A 22,861-nucleotide genomic window follows, 5' to 3' on the forward strand; every position below is an offset into this window, starting at 1 on the left:
GTCAGTGTTGTTTTGTCTCCAGTCTCTGTCTTTGGGTCTCACTCAGAAAGTGAGCTTTTGGATTTTGGTCTTATAGTTTAGTTATTGGGCTTTTGCCTTCTCCCCTTGGATTTTTTGTTCTCCTCCTAAATAAAGGATTTTTACTTTTCAACCGCTCCTGCCTGTGTGTTCTGGATTTCCTGCACCTTGGGTCCTAACCTCCTGCTCTCAACGTGTCAATTGGGATCAGATCCTCTGATAGGATTAATTTAGTTGTTGACGAAAAGTACATTTGTTCAAGTAGATCACTAAACATAATCATTTCAAACCTGTAGCATGACTTCTTTAGTCCGGTTTATGAGTCTTCATCAAATTTCTTTGATGCTAATAGTTGTTTTAAAAAGAAAAGCTTTACATCTGGCTTTGGCGAGAAGTTCTAGTTCCAGTAACTTTTAGGAGTTTGCTCAGCAACATGAGGAAGTGGCTCCAGCTGCAGGCAGTGATTAAACGTTTCAATGTGATTAGCATTAGCTCAGTTATATAATGGTTTCTAAGGTGCGAGTGAGTTGTTGTTTTCTCACAGATGTTTCATTTCCTGCTGTGACAGTGAGAAGCATTCACTGAGCAAATTTTGGATGAGGAAAAGAGAAAAGCTTCACTTTATTTAATCAAGTTTACACTTCGTTTAACAGAAAACGTTAAGATTTCTTGTGCTGATGCATTTTCGGTGAAATTCCAACAATTTGCCCTTTTTTAATTGCGCATTTTCAACAGTAATAAAATAGTGAAATGACAAGAAGCAGCAAAAATAATTTCTCATCCACATCAGAGCAGAAAATCATTATTGTGAGTCGTTTGTGTAGTAGGAGTCAGAATCAACACTGAGCTGATCTAAACAAACGTGAGTCTCAGAGGAAATGTTGTCTGCTCCGGTTGGACAAGGAATCCTTCCTGGAGACTCAAATGCCATTTAGAAGATGTCTGTGTGGGAGTAGGAGTGTGTGTGTGTGTGAAGTCCAATAATCAGGATCAAGCATCTGCATTGTTCTACAGAATTGTGATTTACATTTAATAAAATAATTCAAATAACATTTAAACTGTCAAATATTCTAATTGCTCTTTTCTGACTTTTATTGGCTCTACCTATAAACTAAAGACTAGTTTGCTTTTGCGACATGGAGGTTTTCAGCGGTTTGCATTTTGTTTTTATGGATTTTGAAGTCACTTGTATATTTGTATTTTGTAACTTTTCCTAAACACATTTTTTTATTTGGATCAAGTACGTGAAGCTTAAATTATATGTCCACACCAGAGCAAAGTAAAAAATTACTTCAGATTGTTTAGGTAAAAGTGTTTTAAAAACAAAGATGCAGTCAGAACTTTTTGTTTTTTGCCTCAGAGAGACCTGTCAGGAGAGACTGAGCAGAAGAAATGAAGCCCATTTTAAAGGATTAGTCGCTAAAACTGTGTAAGTGAAAAACAATTGTGATCTATGACATAGCGGTGGAGTTTCAGTCTGTTTTGCAGAGCATCTGACGCAGCTGGAAACATCTGTTTGTGTGTTTAACAACTCAGCATCTCTAAGTTTTATTGTTTAATTTCCTGCTTTCATGTTTTTCAGACTTATACAAACAGATTCCATGAGTCATTCAGAATATTTAACTGTTTATATTCAGTGTGTATGTAGATGGCCAACACAGCTTGTCTGCATTAGTGAACACAAACATGGCTTTGATCAGAGCTATGGAGCTAGTTTTAGCTGAACATTCACAACACATGCTGAGAAATGCAAACAATTCCTTTAAATGTTGCTGCTTTACTGAGTAACGTCCGTCTGAACCGTGGAGACCATTCCAACATCAACAGACATCGATGCAACCATTGTGTGAGTTAATGAACTAGAAGACGTTTTATTTTAGAAAGTTCCACAAAGAAAAAAGCACCGTGAATCATTTTTAATACCTTTTAATAAATAGAGCACATGGTTTTAGAATCAGACACACTAAAAAGGATCATCTTTAATTTCCTCTTAGAAAGATCGATGCAGGCACTTTACCCAGCTCATGTGTCACGGGGAACAACTGGGGTGGGAGGTCATGTGTTTATAAAACGTCAGTATCATACATGTTACATATCATACATATTATTACTTAAAAAACACCCATAACCAGCGAGCCAGCAGGGGGAAGAACCTGCAGAGTGGCTCGAGTCCAAAAACGTCCCACGAGCCCACGGCTGAAACGTTAACGTGACAAGGAAACATGAAGCTAAAGGCAGGAGAGCAGGAAGAAAATAAAACCGATCCATCTGAGAGAATGTTTACATGGTGCTGCTTTCATCCAGGTTGGGTTCTTTAGGGATTCAGTTCCTTTTCACCGAACTGTTTTATCCCACAGCATGGTCCCTGGAGATGTGAGATTGTTAAAAGACCCAGAACCTTTCAGTAGAAGCTCGTAATGCCAAATGCTTTTGTCCGATTAGGTTCTCCCTGATCTGCATTTCCATATTTAGCTTCAGTTATTTTCCTAAAACTCCAGAAACACAAACACATCCCAGATGAAGGAACTTTTTAGTCTTGAGAAGTGAATCCAAAGACTGCAGCTTTGACCCTCCCACTGTCCTAATGGGTGTGACCCCGCCAGGAAAGTTGACCATTGAGCAGGGTTGATGGTTTATCCCTTGAGGTCCACATGGCAGGGGTGAGGTTGGTGCTCACTCCTCACCCCTGCCACATGGACCCAAGGGATAAACCATCAGTCCTGCTCAATGGTCAACTTTCCTGGCGGGGTCACACCCATAAAGACAGTGGGAGAGTTAATGTGATTTAAAACCATTCAAGTTGTGTTAGTGACACTAAAAAGACATTTCAGACGTTTAATAAATCGGCTGAATGTTCTGAATGTTCTCTGGTAAACGTGGAAGCGTTCTGTTAAGTCGTGGAAGATGAGGATTAAAATGTGAACACACAGAAGCAGGATTGTCTTTAGAAAAGATTTCATTTCTAACTTCAGATCACGACAACATCTGAGCTGCAAAACTTTGGTTGTTTCAAACATGAATCCAACATCTTCTCATCACCGAGCTCTGGCTGAAACACGTCAGAACATTTTCTCTCATGAATTCACACACCGGTACAAAAACTCAGGAAGACAGAGAGCAGAGGTCCCAGGAAGCCGAGCCCACGGACCAGCTGAGCTGTCTGGATGCTTTTTTATTAACCACCACCATGTTCGTCCTCACATAAAGGTAATAACCATTTCAGAATGCTGCTGCTGGTCCTCACCACTGCTGCAGCGTCTCCGATCCTCCGTCACTTGGAGGGCCGAAGCGTCTCCTGCAGCGACAGGCGGGAACGTGCCGACGGAAATGGCATAATCACGGGCTGAACACTGCTGAGCCTCCACGGAAGAAGGCCCAGAAAGTTGTCCTGGTGGCGAGTGTCCAGTGTCAGGCTGAGCACCCGCTGAGGATTCTGGGTGCTGTAGTTCCAAGTCGTAGTAGAAGGTGGAAAGGGGAGCTGAGGAGGGAGTGGGGGGGTCCCTGTGCTCCTGGAGACAAAAAGAGGAGAAAGGAAGTGAGGTGAAAAGGAGGATGGGGATGATGAATGGATGGGCGGAGGGATGGATGATTTAAACTTTTGAAGAAAATAGCAGAAAAACTGGTTTATTTATCGAAGTTTAACGTCTCTTTGCTCACCAGCAAGCTCAGAAAGATTCAACTGTTTGGTTCAAATCTGCTGAGAAGTTTGCCAAGATGTACTCTATTCTCTCCTGGACGCGAAACCAACCACAGGCACCCCAGTCAAAAGCCAAGATGGGCGAGTCCATCTCTCAATGTGACGTGGAAAACCAAGAGTGCTCAACCGTAAATATTTGTACTAAGTTTAGAAAAATAAATGTTATGTGTTTAAAAGTGCAATTCTGATTGTTACTAAACACCAAGAGCAGATCGAAATAACAACAGATGAAAGGAAACTGCTTTGAATTGTCCTTCTGATGTTTGCTGGTGACCAAAGAGTAGTTTAAGGAAAGATTGTGACCTGAGACCTTTCTGAACACTTCATATTAGCGGAGAAGTAAAGCAGCCAAATCTCTGCAACATGGAACTCCAGCAGATTACATTTAATCACGTAAATGTCAGTTATTGTTCTGACACTCAGAGTTTACAGTAAAAACACGATATAAAATAAAATTCATTAAATGTAGCTCGATTTTCTGACTGCTGGAGGAGAGAGGGGGCTGTCTGACACGTCATCAGTCGTTTTAGTTCTTAGAGACTTTTATTTTAAATGTGCGGTTGCACAGTTAAAGGTAGGGAAATTTTAAACATTAAACAAATTTGAAATCTGTTTAAATTAGATATGAGAACTCAAATTTTATTTACAACAAACTTTGTGAAACTTCTTATTCGGAATTCTGATGAATTAATCAGGAATTTTGTGGTTCCATAAAAAACGTGTATCCAGAAAGATCACAGTCACTTTGCATCTGTTTTGCACAACTTGTCTGAGACAGTGGCTCGCTCGCACACACACACACACACACACACACACACACACACACACACACACACACACACACACACACACGCACACACGCACACACACACACCACTCTCAGCTGTAAGTCTCATGCAGTTTCACGTACAAAGGAATGATGCTGTAGCTGCCAGGGAGCAGGGCAGGATGAAGCAGCATTGGTGAGGAAGCTAAGAGGCTGCGGGGCTGGTGATTGGACGATGAGCAGCAGTGGGAGGGACAGGAAGCGGGTGGCAGGACTCATTGGGGTAAGGTTATTGTGTCACTGTCACACTTCACTTTCTGGATACATGATGCACACGTCAACACACATACACACACACACACAAACACATGTACCCACCCATGAGCACGCGCGCACGCACACACACACACACACACACACACAGAGAGAAAAAACAGACATGAGAGAGGGTTAGCAGGCAGACAGAAAAGGCTCAGGATGAGTTTGTTTCTGTAAAATCAAGCTGAGGGGTGGACTGACTGCCAGCGTCCTTCAAGCTTGACCAAAGACACAAAGACATGAGAAAATCAACATGTTGTGAGGGAGACACCGGTTGTCGGGTTAAATGAAGTCACATGTTAAAATGTTAAGTAGCATTATTAAGACTTATCTAAATAAAAACATTGGAGTAATTCTGCTGAGTTGATGGCAGAGCGGACAGAGAGGAGGATGTGGTATAAAGAGCTGGACTCGGACTGGGGAGGAACCACCTGATACCGCTTTATCTGTTTGAGTCACTGACTTGGTATACGGTTATGATATATAAATAATTATAGTAATAGCCATCAGGAGGCAGCTTTCGAGATATGACCCAAAGCAAGTAATCGACTTGCATCCTTCATTCCTGCCTTTCAGCTTTCTGCAGTGTTTGCTCTGTTTACATACAAACTAACGAGAGCTCATGTGGCGGAGGAACCAGGAACCAACTTGGGTTAAATAAGGGGGAGAAGCGGTGGATGAGAGGGATGGGGGTGTTGAAGGGACTCGGGGTCACATACGTGCTGCAGAACGGAGTATACCTCTGCATACAGGGGCTGGACAGCCGTCGGGTCTGACGGATCTGAAAATAACAGTTTACAGCTGAGTCATAGAGGTGAGACACATACACCCACCCACCACCAGGGGGTGTACATCGCCTTCATGTGAATCTCAGGCTCAGATTACGGCCTTGAACTTTAACAGGTTCCTCAAGATAAACAGTTCAAAAGTGTTGAGTTTTGATCCATTACAAAACGGATCCGATTCCTGCTGAATGTAAATTCTGAGTCTGATCATGAAGCATTCATATCTGAAGAAATGTCCAAAACTTTCAGTTTGCAGATTACTGCAATTAAACGGCACAAATACAAAAGGCAACTCCTTAGGACAACCTGCAGTTTCAGTTCTTTCACACAAGAGAAGGGGACTCTTTTAAAATAAGGGAGAGGTTTTACAGACTGTGAGACAGGATGTGGGACAGTAAAACACTAATCATCATCTCTCATTATCAAGACAATAAAAAGATAAAACCACAAAAATCCTGAAAATTGTTTGGAAAGAGTGTAAATCTACAAAAAGTGTAAATATAAAAGAATGTGGATATTAATTTTAACTGAAAGACACAAACAAAAACGGAACAATTCAACAATAAAACCTTTTACTTCACATTCTGCCACAAGGAGGCACGACTTCTTCTAAAAGTCACTAAAGGATCAGTTGCTCAAACCTGAAGACATTCTGGTGTTATCCAACCCTTTCTCAGTTTATCTACAGTTGCTGCACACCTCCACCTGTGTGCATACACACCGTGTTGGCCGAGCGTCCGGGACCACGCTGAGCCACTATCGCTCCGGAGATGGCCTTGATCCAGCTGTGCATGTCCTCTGGACTGTCCGCCTGACATCAGACAAAAACAAGGATCCGTCTCATTTACTTTTACTTTTGTTGCACATTAAAGGCTGATAAGCAGTTCATCTGAACACATTTACATATAGGGATGTGTATTGGTGAAATTCTGGCGATATGATACGTATCGCGATACAGGGGAGACGATACGATATATCACGATACATTCTACCAGACGATATTAGCGAATTTTTTTTTAGAATTTACTTTACTTTTTCATTTCATTTAAAACCCGTTTTATTTTAAACCTAAATGAATGATTTTGTTTATTACTGGTTTAGTAGAACTTTGGATAAAAGTTTTTTCTGTAATCTTTCTTCAACATGACACTTCAATATGTGAATTTAAAAAACTTAAACATTACCATGTTTTTTGTTTTTTATTTGTTTTTCTCTTTAAAAGCGTTACTATGATCAAAATGATTACAGATGAACTGCTTATCAGCCTTTAATGTGCAACAAAAACATTTAAAACAGAAAATAAAACCTGACTCACTTGAAGATGACCTAAGAAGTTGAAAAGTGTCACCTGTATGTAGAAGGTTCTGGAGGTGGTGACCATCTCAAACAGGTTGTCTCTCATCATCAGCTCGCTGTAGGACAGAACCCAACCGTGTTTAGTTGACCCTGTCAGAAAAAGGCTCACCAGCAGCTCCAACAGAATCTCTGACCTCTGTTTGCACTCCTGGACCTTCTGGATCTCCTTCAGCGAGATCACCCTCAGCGCCTCGCGATCCTGAAGCAGGACAAGCGACAGATAAATAAACTTAGTTAGAAATAGGGATGTGTATTGGTGAAATTCTGGCGATATGATACGTATCGCGATACAGGGGAGACGATACGATATATCACGATATATTGCGATACATTCTACCAGGCGATATTAGCGATTTCTTTACAATTAATTTATTGTAGGAAAATTAAATAAACAGTCCAAACTGATACATGTTTAACATGAGGTATCTGAACCATTACCAGACCTCTACAGTTACATGTCTTCAATCCCTTGATATCATATTCAATAGCTTATGTCGTTTTGTTTTACACTGACCTTTAAGAACACGCCACAGTCAAATGTATGATTGTCTTGCATGGCTTTCTTTAAATGCCAGGTGACAATTTCACTGGTTTTTATTTATTTTTAAATGTATATTCTTTGATTTTTCCATCTTACCTGAAAATGTTATTAATACCCTTCAACTCTGTGTATGATACCAGGATAAATGATCAGCTAACCTTTGTTCTTCCTCGTTTTAAAAAAGAAGTAGGGAAACTTGCCTTTGCTTTCGTTCTTTTTTAAACACAGAAACAGTTTTGTTTACAAACTGTTTCTGTGTTTAAAAAAGAACGAAAGCATGGATTTAGAAAGACACAGCAAGAACACACCTAAGAAACTTGCCTTTTGCATTAAAGCTCCTTGGGACTGGAATAAGTTACCTGCTCATATAAGATCCACTTCCTCTTTTTGCCTGTTTAAAAACTCTCTCTATGAGTATGTGAAACCGATCTGTAATTGTTTTGAAGCCACTGTCTGACTTTCTTTTTGTTGTACCAAAGCAGGATTTATTACATTTATTTATTTATTCTTATTTATTTTGTCCAGTTTTTCTTTAGTTATCTATTCATTAATTTTCTCAGTTGTCATTTGTTAATGGTTTTTGGATTGTGTTTGTTTCATTCTATAGTGTACTGCCTCTGTCTTCTTGCATTTCATTTCTCTATGATAGGAGGACCCACTCGTAAACGAGGTGTTTCATCTCAAGTGGTTTGATCCTTCTAAAATATAAGTTAATAATAAATAAATGACGGAGGGATTTATATTTCAACGGTGAAACCAAAACCCATTGCACACTGCTGCCATCTAGTGGCCAGCCTTTGAATTGCACAAAAAATAGACAAATGTTTGCATGTAAATTCTTCCAAAAATGTGAAACGCAGCTTTTGAATATCGATATAATATTGCAGGAAAAATATTTTCTTACATCCCCAGTAAGAAATGGAAAAAAGAAATCTCATAGCTGATGATGATCTTTTTACACCAGAAAACATTCAATCAAACTGAAAGGTTAATTATCTACACAAGAATCCAAAGTCAGTCCTTTTACCTGATTTATAATCCCAAATTTCCTTAAATGTTTTTATTCATTAATGTGGGAGTCCTACTGTGATCATACCATAAATTACAGACCACATCAAAAACAACCCTGATAAAGATTAACCAGAAATTTAAACTTTAGTTTGTCTCCAAACATCAACATGTTCAGATTTCATCAGTCAGATTACACGACTGCTTCTGCGCACGCACACACACACACACACACACACACACACACACACACACACACACACACACACACACACACACACACACACACACACACACACACACACACACACACACACACACACACACACAGGGTGTGTCCACATGTGCTCAGACAGGCTGTAGCTGCAACAATATTGAGTAATGTGTCCACACGTGGCTCATATGAGGAAAGATTCAGGACGCGTGTAGACACGTCAGCCTGAGGGAAAACAACTCACACACACACTCCTTCACATATAAAATACAAACACATCATAGTAATGTTGTAACATGGCTCCAGAGGAATAGCTGGATCACATCTGGAGCTGGTGTTATTACAGGTTTAAACACTCGTGTTAGCAGCAGCACATCTGATTCTCTCACCTGGTCATATTTGAAGTAGCTGAAAGCATTTTCATCCAGGACAAAGTACCTCCTCTTCCAGGTTTTCATCTGACAAATAACAGAAAAACATCAAAGGTTCCCTCTGTGTGTGTGTGTATGTGTGTGTGTGTGTATGTGTGTGTGTGTGTGTGTGTGTGTGTGTGTGTGTGTGTGTGTGTGTGTGTGTGTGTGTGTGTGTGTGTGTGTGTGTGTGTGTGTGTGTGTGTGTGTGTTTATATGTTTAAGTGGACACATTTTGACTTTAACCTGTAGTGTGTAGACATTTCCACATTGTGGGGACATTTTGCTGGTCCACACAATGCTAAGCACCCTAATGCTTGGTTTAGAGATATGGTGTGAATTAGCTTTGAGTTTAGGTTAGTTTAGATTAGGGTTAGGAAAAGGCATAGTGGAGTTACTAAAATAAATGGAAGTCATTGGAGGTCCACACAAACATATAAATAAAAGTGTGTGTGTGTGTGTGTGTGTGTGTGTGTGTGCGTGCGCGCAAGCACATTAGCTCGCTCGCTCACCAAAGCTCCTTGTTTAACACAGTATCCAGCCTTTATAAAACTCTGATCTGTTGCTCCTCTAGACAGGAAGTTGCCCTGAGCCCGCTTCCCTCGATCCAATGCGTCCTGCCCTTCAGGCTGCTCCTACAACGCACACACACATCACACACACACACACACACACACACATCACAAATTCCATCCTCAGCATGCTTTTCAATGTTAGAAACCTCTTGAGATCAGATATCAAAAGTGTTTAGCACAATTTAAAAATATATCAATTACCCCAAAGTCAAATGTAGCAGTTTTCTTTCCCAGAATGCACCATGGCAACTATCCCATAATTCATCCTGTCTAAGCATTTTACAGAAAAACTGATGTTTTACGTTGTTGTTTGTTTTTTGTGTCACAAGATGATGTTGTTGTGAAATAACTTAACTATTTAAGCAGTAAACCCAGAGTAATAATGTCTCATCTTTGTCACAGAACATCACACACATAACCCACAATGCACCTGGAGAGGCAACTGATTTATAGTTTATGTAGATAACTAATAAACAGTCAGCAGCTAGAAGAAAAGTCTGTTTCATCAAATATGTTTGCTGTTTATTGAGTGAGATCTGTAGCTGCATACCAGCAGAGACAAGACTGGACCTGCTGCTGCTGAACAGACTCACCTGTGTGGCTGTAATGATGGGAACCCCACCTATGATCTCGGTTTTGTAAGAGACTTGTTTTATGGCACCAGGAACATCCTGAGGAGTCTCTACGTAGGTGTTATGACCCTCTCCAGGTTTTGGCACCTGAATCATGACAAGAGGAAAACATGTAGTAGATCATCTCTATACTGGGAACCAGAGGGATTTTCTGCTGTGCTGCGATGGCCGCCCCACTTGGTAATCTGTAGGGTTGGTTTCATTTACGATGACAACAGATTAGGACTGATCTTTAAGGTGTGGGACACTCGTTTAATCAATACATTTGCAGTGGTCTCTAGGAGGAATGAATGCCTTGTAAGTCCTACTCTGAGGGAAGAAGCCCAGGTGTGCCAGTTTCAGGAACTTGGAACACATCAGAGGTGAGCTGAACACGACAGGTTTTGGAGTCTTATTTCCTGATATTTGTACATCTCGCCTCTGATTGGCTAATGACCCTACCACTGACTCTGTTTGCGCTGCAACAATGTTTTATCTCTACAAATAACACAAGCCTGAAGGAGTTCTGCTGTGTGGTTAAGTTGCTAATGGTTAGCTTCTACTAGTCGAGATGTTCTCTGCTGTTTCCTGAACACTAAACCAACAGCACTTCCGTCGTCAGTCAATATGGGTGAGTCCATGAATGTTAAGTGACAGTGTGACGTAGATCTGTCAGGATTTTCAAATCCTAGAGTTTCACCGTCTATTTTCTATCAGAAGCTAATGCAGGAGATAGGTGTAGGAGACTATTTTCATGTTCAGCCTGCATGTGAAACTCAGAGTCACTGATTATAATCAGAGGAGTTCCACACCTTTAACTAATTTCATGCCTCCACTCAGCTGTTTTTAAATAGTTAGGACATTATTACCAAATTCATAAAAACACCAGATAAGCTCAGAGTTTGAATTTTATTTCACTTCTGATGTTTGATAGCCTAGCGAACTACAAAACGACTAAAGTCGTCATTTGCATTTTTTTTACTGAGTGGGCATCGGAACGAGCCCCCGCACCGTGAGAACAAACATCTCAGCTCTAAAGCCGATCTTCATCTGCATAAGTCACACATCATGTGATCAGGAAACAGAAAATCCATGTGTTAGGAGATCGCTTTGAGCCGCTGCTGTAAAAAAAGTGAGGCGCGAACCGGAAACGCTTCTGCCGATCACAATTCAACAACGGATTATCAAAGAACGGATAACACTCAAAACGCGCTGATTCATCCTAAGAGGTGAGTCTCTGCTTTGTTTTGGCGTCGACATCATCCTAGCGCGCAACGTTCTGTGACTCTTAAAAAAACAGTGAGAAACGCTGGCAGCGAAGGGCTTTACCGACCAGGAAACGTCTGGCAGCGAATGAGTCAAGAATTCTCAGTTTTCTCATTCAAGACTGAATCGTTCACTGCAGGAAAACTTAGCAACCATCTTTTCTCTTACAATAGTCACAAAGTCACTAGAGACATCTGGAACCTGTTTCGAGTCTGATTTCAACTGGATATTTCACATTTTCTCAGTATGTGTACCTCCAACATGTTGCAGCCCAGAGAGATTCTGGCTGAACTCCAGACACCATTCCTTTTTGTTGCATCATTTGAGTTAAAGCATCTTGTTTGTCATATAAATTAGCAAACTTGAAATATTTACGCAGTGACACCTGACGACAAGTTACAGGAAAAAAAACTCCATTTGCTTTTATTTTCACTTTGAGCTCTGACAAATCTTATCGTTTCAGGAAAGGTCTTTGTAGGATAATCAGCACTTGATTCTTTGAAAGCGGGGAAGATTTAGCCTTAAATGTTAAATTTGACTTTTTCCCCTCTACTCATCAGTAAAAAAAATAAAGCTGCTCACAAACCATGTATTTATTAAAATCCTGCCACCTGTCCAAAGACTTCAGAACACAGTGGTTGTAGCGTTCCTGATGTCATCCTTTACGCTGTATTGACCCTGCTCTGAGCTTGATGTCTCTGGTCTGATGAGCAATTTTCCATCTGCCATAACCCGAGGCTGAACGCACAACGTGTCACCCAACAACAAGAACAACAGGGTCAAATATTGATCGGTGTGTACTGCAAAGTGTGTGAGGCTCACAGTAATCTTGGTGGCGTTGTTCAGAACACTGATCCAATCCACCAAATCCTGCTGGTCATTGGCCTGCAGATAGATCTTCCTCATTCCTGCATTTATAACTGCAGAGAGACACCAGACAAGAGAAAGGTCACTTCTCCTAGGTAGGAAAACGCTCAGCTTCACAGGAGTCTAAAAATATCAACTTGTTTCTGGTTTCTCAGGGGCCAAAGGATGTGTGGCTCAATATTAACATCCCATCTAGATTCAAACACATGTGAGTATATACTTACACAAAGATCTGGTCTTTGTCATTGTACAGTTTCCTCTTATTGAGCGACAAAGAGCTCTTGTTCCACAGCAGTGGAAAAACAAGTAGCAAAGGACAAAAGGGAGGAAATAAACTCTACAGATGAGGAAACAAGGGAGGAAGGGAGGGAGGGAAGAAAAAACGGAAGTGGAATGACGAGGAAGGATGGGGGAACAAGGATTTAGAGGTCTCGGGTCTCAGTGATGGCCAGGAAAGAACTGAAATCTCTCCGTTGTGGGATACGTAGATTAAGTATGATGTAGCGTGAGACACAGACACACGGATATGATCATCAGTTTATCGATGAAAACAACCTTTGAGTCTTCTTATTTCTATAAAATTTGGTTATTAATTTATTAAAATTAATATCTCAAATTAATATGTAGAATGGTTCCTCTTTAATAAAAGAGCCAATAACCATTACACTACAATGACCAGAGCAAATAAGACATGGACGCACTGGTGGCACAGTGTAGGTAAAGAGGCGGTAAGTAAAGGAGGGGTGAAAAGAAAAACCAAGAGCAAACTGAGATGTGTGTGGGAGAAAGTGGGAACATCTTACCAAAGCAGAACTCTGCTTTCGGTCGGAGTTTGGTGGCATCACTGACCTGAGAAGGAGAGAACGACAGTTAAACGGTCTCTTAGATGGCGAAGAGAAGAAGTGTCCCGGTACAATGACCTGGCAGTTCCATCTATCCATCCATCCATTTTCTGAACCCAATTGTCCAGGTAGGCTCGCGGAGGGGGGGGGGGTATCTCCAGCGGTCAATGGACAATCAGTACACCCTGGACAGAGAGCCAGTCCATCGCAGGGCAACACAGACACACACAGGACAAACAATCATGCACACACACACACACGTAAGGACAACTTAGACAGACCAATGAACCTAACAGTCATGTTTTTGGACTGTGGGAGGAAGCCGGAGTACCCGGAGAGAACCCACGCACGCACAGGGAGAACATGCAAACTCCATGCAGAAAGATCCCAGGCCGGGAAGCGAACCCAGGACCTTCTCGCTGCAAAGCAACAGCTCTAACCACTGCGCAGCCTGGCAGTTCCAGTCAGATGTAATATGAAGTCATACACATCTTTATGTCACCACGAACAATCAACACTGTCAATATTAGAAGCTCTTTGGGAGGCATGGCACATTTCATACACAGGAGCAAGAACAGCAAAATCAGCATGACATCATAAATAAAATACACAAATAAGTTTAGATCAAATTAAATACAACAGTTTTCATTCGGATTTAAGAATCAGATAAAAGAAAAAGCTAAAGGCTGAGCAGTTACAGTGCAGAACGTGCAGCACAAGAAACAATCATTCAAAGGCAATGGAGGCTTTAAATTTTGGTTTAAAAGTTACCAGCGTTGGGACACATCTGAGGTTATGAGGAAGCTGATTCCATCTGTGAGCAGCATAGTAGCTAAAAGCAGCTTCACCCTGTTTGGTTCTGATCCGAGGTTCTACCAGCCTAAGGATCTCAGAGCCCTGCTGGGCGTTTATACAGGAAGGAGATCCAGCATGTATTCTGGTCCCATGCCACTGAGTGATTTATAAACTAGTAGAAGCACTTTGAAATAGATTCAGTAGTTTACTGGTAACCAGTGTAGAGATTTAAGAACAGGAGTGGTGTGCTCGGTTCTCTTGGTTCTTCTCAAGACTCTAGCAGAAAAATTCTGTATGAGCTGCAGTCGCTTCACACCTTTTTTTGGGAAGACCAGTCAAAAGACCACTGCAATAGTCCAGCCTGCTGTGGATGAACACATGAATGAGTTTCTATAGGTCTTGTCTGGACATGAGACCCCTGAGTCTTGCTATTTGATGAAGGTGATAAAACACTGATCTAGTTATAGCCTTAATGTGACCAGAGAAGCTCAGGTCTGAATCAGTTATGACACCAAGATTTCTAACCTGGGTCTTTGTCTTTATTCCTCTGGAGCCAAGATGATCAATAACCTCCATCCTATCCTTGTTATATTCTTCCTATCTCCTTAGCTACTAGCTCAGGAGATAGGAAGGATATAGGATTGAAGGACTGGGTTGTCCAGTAATTGGAAGGTTGCAGGTTCGATCCTGGCTCCCACCAGAGAATGCTGCTGTTGTGTCCTTGGGCAAGACACTTAACCCACTTTGCCTGCTGGTGGTGGTCGGAGGGACCGGTGGCGCCTGTGCTTGGCAGCCTCACCTCTGTCAGTGCGCCCCAGGGCAGCTGTGGCTACAATGTAGCTCATCCCCATCAGTGTGTGAATGACTAATTGTAATGTGAAGCACCTTGGGGGGTTGTAGAACCCTAAGAACGTGCTATGTAAATACAGGTCATTTACCATTTATTTCAAAAAGACAATAACTTCAGTCTTGTTCAATCAGATCTCTCTTCTATGTCCGTTTATGGACATCTGTGTTGATTTGTCCTTTACTATTGAACAATATGATAGAATACAAAAACATCCTAAAATATCTGATGTGTTTCATCATTAATAGGGCTGGGCATCGTTTGATTTTGAACGATTCCGATTCCAATTCCTCGTTTCGATTCCAGTTCCTATCGATTACCGATTCTGATTATTTCAAGACATGACGTGTTTTACAGGAGTTAGCTAACCACAGATCCTACTTGATGAAATCATCTTAACTTCAACATGAATTTTTATTCTATGAACAACATCACCTTCATTTAGACAAAAACATGTTTTGGAGAAAAAAAAAGAAAAAGACTTGCAGCACAACCAGTGTGTTTGTTTCTGACCACAACCAAAGTCTGGAAGAAGCCTCTGGGATGAGAGGCTAAATGTCTCCAACACGTCCAGGAACGTCCAGCTGTTTTCAGCTAAAACTCTCAGGATGATCATGTCCAGGATGACTGAGAACTACACCTCCATGCTGCAGCAGCATTCAGTCAGAACAGGAAGTGAAACTTAATGTAGCTGCTGTCAGTAACAATCTAACAGATTTTAAACATTAAAACTCAACAGAAATAGTTCAGAATGGAAATTACAATGTTCACAACTTTGTTTGTGATTTATTATTATTATTATTATTTATTGTGGCAGAAGTTGGTGTGGTCCACCACAGAGAAGCTGCTCTAACATGATGACTTTAATTATTCTACAGGTTATTGTTCAGCCTTCTGACGCTCACACACACACATGAGTGTTGGTGAGCGGCTGCGTCTGACTGCTGACGCTGCGTGTGTGTTTTTATTTCTGCAGTGAGACAAACTCCTCACACCGTCCAGAGTTTGTTCTTTAAAGCTTCTATTAAATCCACCGTGATGACATATTTTAACACGTTTCCTCCACACTGCAGGAATTAAAGTTTACATTACGGAGTAAAAGTTCGGCAGACACGTTTGTTTATATCCGGGTGGGGGGAGGGGGGACTCGGTGCTGCACACAGACAGCTGGTGAGATCAGCTCTGAAAAGCGTTGATCACAATTTGCAGATCACGTTTATTTTTCACGGAGATCGGCCGCGGATTCCTCTTCCGGTCGGCATTCTAGGAATCGAAATAAAAAACTTTGAACGATTCTGGGAAAAACTAAAAGTTGGAACCGGTTCCAATCGATGCTCGATGCCCAACCCTAAACATTAATGAGTTCACCTGATTCTCCGTCCGTCTAAAACAGACAAAACCACTTGAGGATGCATGAGGAAGGACAAACCTTGGAGATGTAGGTGAGTTTGAGGAAGCCCACACTCTCTGCTCCTTTAGGCAGGTTCTGGAAAGACGAAACAAAAAGATTAAAATTAGATTAATTCTTGTGACCTAACAGATGATGACCGTAGAACAGCAACCATACACACAGTCGGTCATGAAGGAATACGATTTTAATTTACAGCAACAATGACAGGATATATCAGAAACAGTCACTAATATATATTTAAATCCAGATTTTAAAGGTACTGCAATTGACTGAGGCATCGCCATCCACAGCACTGTTCATGTAAATAAAAAAAGATTAAAAATGTAAATCAAACAAAAACAGATCCATGTTTAGGAACTTGTTGTTCAAGCTTTATAACAAGTTAAAAAAATAAACTTTTAAACTTCCAAAACTCAGTTTTTATTTTAGGAGTTTTGCAGCCAGAAGGGACTGAAATTCTCTAACTATTCTTCTTCTGGTTCCTGTTTGACAGCATTGTTCTACTTTCAGGTTGGACAGGGCAGATTATCGGTGCACATGAATGTGAAACACACCACCCAGGTGAAAGGAGTCATGTGCTCAGAGTAGTTCTGTTCTATAAACACATCACTTCCTCTTTACACCGTTTCCCTCCAACCTGGAAGGTTTCACGCGTCACCTGCTCCCGCTTCCAGAACTGACCACGGTTTGCTCTTTAAAGTGTGCTACAACCATTTGTTCCTAGAAAAGCTGCTCTTTTTGGGTCATCTGCATTTTGTCACCAAATGACTGAAACGACAGTGTTTGCTGTTCCCATCATTTTCTAACTAAAACATCTCATCATTTGTCTCAATCATATCGAGCTTGATCCCAAATGAATGCTTTAGTGTTAACGTTTTGGAGTGACTGAAAGGTGTGGGCCATTTATTTCCTCTTGTTTAAATAAGATTTAAAAATAATAATGTCTTTAGATCAGGGAAGGTTTCTTTGCCTGTGACGGACTGGTGACCTGTCCAGGATGTCCCCCGGTGACTGCTGGAGACAGACACCAGCTGCCCACAACCCTACTCAGGACAAGGGTTTGGAAAATGACTGAATTTCATTGTGTGTAATGGATAAAAGCGCTAGTCTGGGCTGTCTCCAATCCCTCAGACATAATGCATCTAGAAGCAACAGCTGGTGGAGCCACATGGACACTTTGGAAAACTGGGATGATTCTGGGCTGTTGGGGGGGGGGGGGGGGGCATGAAGGGATTTTTCAGCATTTCAAGACTGTGTTTCTGTGTAAATGCAAATTATTTCATTCTGATCATTTCACTGAACAGAAAACATCTAAAACCAGCAAAATAAGAATAATTCATATTTTTTTCACAGAAGCAAACTTTAGAATGGCCCAAAAGCTGGCAGGAAATGCGGGACAAAACAAGAGCTGAAATTCTGGTGTCCTCAGAAGGACAACCTGAGACTGAAAAACTGTAACTTGAAAAGCAACATTTAATGACACAAAAAGGAACAAACAAAAATATTTTTGGGGGAAAAAATATTTTGAACTGGCACTAAAACTGATGTCATGACAAACTTTGAGATGATTTGAACTTGGGCTGATGTCGGACTCAGAATCACTCACCTGAGGGTTGTCCATGAACCACAGCAGGTTTCCCTGCTCCGTGTCCAGGATGAAGTACCGACGCAGAAACTTGCCGCTGTTCTCATTTTCCTCGATATCCAGGAAGCCGCAGATGCGATTCTGTCGGTCCACGTACGGCATCACAAAACCGGGCAGCTCGGCCCGCCCTGGGGCATCACAGGAAGTCTGCAAGGCGGAGGAACAGGTTGGTGTTCAGTGACAGGTGTGGCTGTACGTTAGAGACATGCTGGAGGAATTTACAGCCACATGTTTCTGACTGGAGATCAGATGTGTTGACATAGAATTCAGTACGTCTTCTTTGTTCTAACCCACATTTCCACTTCTTGTGTGTGTTGTGTTCAAAACGTTCAAGTTCTTCTTGGATCTGTGCGTGTTTAGAGTTTGGTGAAAGAGTTTTGGGAAATTCAAAGGCCATGAATAATTTACCATACCAATTTATTTATAAAGCACCACTCAAAAGAGCATGACAGCTAACCAAAGTGCTGTACATAAAAGAGCCAAATGCTTGAACAAATCAACAAAACACAATGAAAGCATGAAAATCTGATAAAATACATAAAAACATAGCTAAAATAATCAAGGATAAAAATTCCTACTAAAAACAACAGAATAAGAGAACAGTTAACAGTGCTATCATAAATAAAAATAATGCAACAAACGATAAAAACCATTTGAAATGGCACAAATAAAACCAAAAAAGCAACAAGATGGTGCGAGGTGTTAAAAGTGAACTACTGAATCATAAAAACTAAATTAAGAAAAATAAACCCGGTGCTGGATTTTCATGTAAAGTCTCACAGAGGGAAGGCGATAGTGAAAAAGTGTGTTTTAAGGGCCGACTTGAATCTGACAGAGGGTGCCAAACGCTCGGTGTTGCTTAAAAATCTGGCTGCAGCATTTTGAATCTTCTGCAGTCGGTTTAGGGCTGAAGCATTAATCCCAATCAGGACAGAATTCGCATAATCCAGACGTGAAGCGATGAATGCATGAGTGAATGACTCAAGATGCGGGCGTTTGAGGATTGATTTAAGATGTGTGATGCGGCAGAGTTGGAAAAAGCAGGACTTGACAGTGGCATTGACTTGTGAAGTCGCGAACGAAACTGTCAGCAAGCAAGGTAAAAAGAAACCTTTTCTGTGTTTTAAAAAAGAACCAAAAATGGAATTAGGATTTAAGTAGATTTACTGCCTAGTTTCTTTTTTCTGTGACCAGTCGCTGAATGCTGTGGCTATAAACAGACTGTTATGTTTCTCTGATTTGAAAACTAACATTTGATCATAAGTACGGTTGTGCAATAATGCACAAATTCTGTGGAAAACTTTTATGTATACAGGGTGTTTATTAAATTTCCTCCTTTCACCCAATCAAAAACTATGACTTACAGTGTTTTTTTGGATGCTTTGAGCTGATTTGAGTTAAAGTTACTATGGGATGAAAAGTTCTGCAGCATTGAAACATGGGGTTTTCTTACATCACAAATATATTGTAATCGCAATATCGGCGTTCGCAATACACATATCGCAAAGAACAGGAAAAAAAAACACAATAAATGAATGGTCAGCTCAAATGTATGCTACACATAATGCATTTTGTCAATCAAATGGAAGCACGAAGCTTTGACAAAGCAAATAGGGCCCTTCACTAGGGATGTAAGAAAATATCGATATGGCAATATATCGTGATATTTTTCTCAGCAATATTATATCGATATTCAAAAGCCGTGTATCGGAAATATTGATATGGCAATATAGCGTGATATTTTTTCCTGCGATTATTACATCGATATTCAAAAGCCGTGTATCTAATTCCTGAAAGAATTTACATGCAAACTTTTGTGTATTTTCTTTTCGTTTTCCGCAATTCAATCACCACCCGCTAGTTGGCAGCAGTGTGCAGCGGGTTTTGTTTCTACCACTGAAATGTAAATCCCTCCATCACGGGTCAGATACCTCATGTTAAACATGTTACGTATCAGTTTGGACTGTTTATTGAACATTCTTACAATAAATTCAGTAAAAAAAAATTGCTTGTAACGTCTGACTGAATGTATCGCAATACATCGTGATATATCGTATCATCTCCCCTGTATCGTGATATGTATCGTATCACCAGAATCTTCCATTTGGCCAATCTGGGTTCTTTTAGGTTAGATGCCCGCCCCCTAGACGGGCAGCACTTAATTTGGATGGCAAGCAAACACCTGAGTTAGCTTTGTTCTGCTTTTTCTGCCGATTCTGCTTTTCCCAGGATCCACTGATCACCTTTTCTTGTTCAATTTCTTTTTCCATTTCCTCACATCTTTTGATCACAATTATTACTTTTCCCATTTTAGTGTATTTTTAAGTCTTTTTTAAAATGTCTTTGTTTTTTATGTATTTGTTCTTGAGTTAATTATTTGTTTATTTATTGCAAGTCATATCATCGTTACCACAATATTAATCACTGTTATCACGCATCGCAGGTTTTCCTAAAATCGTGCAGCCCTTGTTTTACTGGGTATTATTGCACAAACAAGAAACAATGATAATGTTTGTTGTGACTTGCCACTGGTGTGTTGGGCAGTGACCTTTCAGTCATCCTATCACAACATTTATGAAGGAACATGTTTTTACGTTGCTATTAAACTAATTTATTCAGCTATGGCAGCTCAGAAGAAACAGTTTTTCAAATGTCTTTAGTCTAAAAACTATCAGGATAGCACGGTTAACATGCTCACACCAACATGGTGATTCACAAGCTGAAAGCTTCATTTATCTCAGTATTGTGTGCAGTGGTTTGGTTTACACTTCAGGTTTTATTCTGTAGCTAACATTTGTTTCAGTGTTAGTTCCACTTCAATTGTCCAAGTTTTTGTTTTCCTTTGCATTGTCCAGGCATTTTCGACATTTCCCTCTTTTTTCTGTTCTTTAACCTTGCTGCCATTTAAACTGTCTACTGTCTGGTGTAAATATATCATTTTAATTTCTATGACTTTGCCTTACCTTGTGTTAATACTTCATTCTCCTCTTTATATCATACATAACAATAAAAATAATTTCATTGTATGAAAACACAAAATAAAAAAGGTTTCACAACAGTAGAAACTCTCTCCTGAAGAGGATGCTGATCTTCTAAGTCACATATTTAGGATTTTATCTTTTGAAATCCATTAGAGATTTAAAAGTTGCGTCATTCATCCGCTGTTCTGTACAAGTTTTCAATGAACCACTGAATTCTTCCCCCTTTTGGGTCTAAAATTCTCTTTTCTGACAGTCACACTGAGATTTCTTCAGAATCGGGATGTTGCCTATTAAGATTGTTTTAAATGAGAGTCTCGTTTCAACAAAAAATAAAGACACTGGGCCTTAATCTGGACTTTTGTACAGTGCTATAATAAACGAATAATGTCCAGTAGCAAATGTATCAGCTCTATTGTAAATGGACGCTGACGCTAACTGATCCCGGTGGAAATCTCAGTTGGCTGATTTATAGTAGATGAGTTGTTCTGGACTCAGTCTTAAAATAAATACACTGCTCTTGTTTGTATTATCGTTAGTACAACCTTTAGTACCAGGGCATCCATCACTGCGGTAAATAATTTAATTTAATCACCATCATCAGCGCACAAATCCTCCCTAGAGATCTATGTTGTGGGGCCTGAAACACCGACCGATTTCCACTCGGTTAGCCGTTTCTGCTGCGACTCAGAAATGTTGTATCTAAGAGTTTTGTGTCCATGTGCAAACACCGAAGGAGCGAGCGGTGTTCGAGAAGCGGGTTTACTCACACAGTTCGGCTCAGTCTGGGTCCAGAATGGCAGCCGTCCGGCACCAGCATCAAGCTAACAGGAGAAAACACTCACCAGTTTCGGTTTCAGTAGCGACGGCACAAGTTTGCTCACAACGTTACTACTTCCGGTTGAGCTTCAACGTAAAACACTGATATATCAACGTGATCCCCTTTGCTTCTTGAAATTAAACTGCTTCTAAAATGTCATCGATTTAGTTCCAGGATAAATATTCCAGCGTGATGTTTATTTTGTTTTATTTTAAACTCTGAAACATGTCAGACGAGCCACATTTTTAACATAAAGAAGAATAAAATAACAGAATTTATTTTTAAAAAAAGTATTCCCTTGTGTTGTGATTTATTGGGATCTGGGAGTGAAGACATTGCACCAGTGCAAATAGAAATGCTCTGGTCAGATGCCTAAAACACGCACCTTTATGAAAAAAACCTTTTATAAATAACAGCATCTCTGTTCATTCAGCAGCAACAAAGCGTGTTGATTTTATTTTGAAGGCAAAACATTTGCAACAGTCTTACTTTGCCAGTGATGTCAAGATTTTCCTCACTTCACATAGGATGATGGGAAATGTAGTATCAGACCCGTCAGTAGACGCTTTCAGTAGAGTCAGCTGTAGCTCAAATGTTAGTGCACAGGGTTAGTACACGTTCACATTCACTTTTGTTGCTGAGAAAATAAGGATTTAAGTGGCTGATCATAGCACTCGTGAGCGCATACGAGTGCACGCACTTTAGTGACGTCAACCGAAGCATCGCATCCGGTTTAACGTTTTATTCAAAAGCAGCTAGGGGACTTCCCACCGTTTTTACCTTACCCGCGTGTGTGTGTGTGTGTGTGTGTGTGTGTGTGTGTGTGTGTGTGTGTGTGTGTGTGTGTGTGTGTTCAGAATGTCTGAAGTTTAACTTGAAAGGTATTTCCTTGTGTTGTTGAATGCTGCTGTGATGAGAAAGCAAACATTTGGCACATTTTACGTTATTTTAATAAACCTTTCTCCTATCAATGGGTTCAACTATGCTGACTGAAGCAGAGAGTAAACAGAAAATACACTTTGGTTCTTCAAAAGTCAAGTAAACCTCTTAGGAAATAACCTACACAGTTAAGTCAAACAATCACGTTATTT

At 40.5% G+C, this 22,861-nt stretch overlaps 1 protein-coding gene across 4 annotated transcripts; it reads right to left on the bottom strand.

The window, feature by feature from the left end:
- Positions 1–2,956: 2,956 nt before the first annotated feature.
- Positions 2,957–21,843, bottom strand: plekha1b (pleckstrin homology domain containing, family A (phosphoinositide binding specific) member 1b). 4 transcript variants are annotated; one of them, XM_054749449.2, is made up of 13 exons: positions 21,723–21,843; positions 17,934–18,119; positions 16,346–16,402; positions 13,236–13,281; positions 12,388–12,485; positions 10,282–10,407; positions 9,626–9,748; positions 9,093–9,161; positions 7,075–7,139; positions 6,933–6,996; positions 6,306–6,395; positions 5,540–5,580; positions 2,957–3,527 (listed from the first exon to the last, which is right to left on the bottom strand). In XM_054749449.2, exons 1-13 carry the CDS (start codon positions 21,768–21,770, stop codon positions 3,290–3,292), a joined length of 1,251 nt encoding a protein of 416 aa, XP_054605424.2. In that variant the 5' UTR covers positions 21,771–21,843; the 3' UTR covers positions 2,957–3,289. The 4 variants fall into 4 exon arrangements, with proteins under 4 accessions (XP_054605424.2, XP_054605423.2, XP_054605422.2 ...); XM_054749448.2 differs by having other exon boundaries at positions 5,519–5,580; XM_054749447.2 differs by lacking the exon at positions 5,540–5,580.
- Between the last annotated feature and the right edge of the window lie 1,018 nt (positions 21,844–22,861).

The sequence above is a fragment of the Nothobranchius furzeri genome, chromosome 16 (genome assembly GCF_043380555.1).
Source record: "Nothobranchius furzeri strain GRZ-AD chromosome 16, NfurGRZ-RIMD1, whole genome shotgun sequence".
In the NCBI taxonomy this organism is placed as follows: Eukaryota; Metazoa; Chordata; class Actinopteri; order Cyprinodontiformes; family Nothobranchiidae; genus Nothobranchius; species Nothobranchius furzeri.

Excerpts from the sequence above, each read along its gene's own strand:
- plekha1b (XM_054749447.2), bottom strand. The coding sequence starts at position 21,770 with ATGCTGGTGCCGGACGGCTGCCATTCTGGACCCAGACTGAGCCGAACT. Across the intron at positions 16,403-17,933 it reads GGTTCATGGACAACCCTCAG|AACCTGCCTAAAGGAGCAGA; the intron begins GTGAGTGATTCT and ends TCGTCTTTCCAG. Across the intron at positions 6,997-7,074 it reads GTCCAGGAGTGCAAACAGAG|CGAGCTGATGATGAGAGACA; the intron begins GTCAGAGATTCT and ends TCTGTCCTACAG.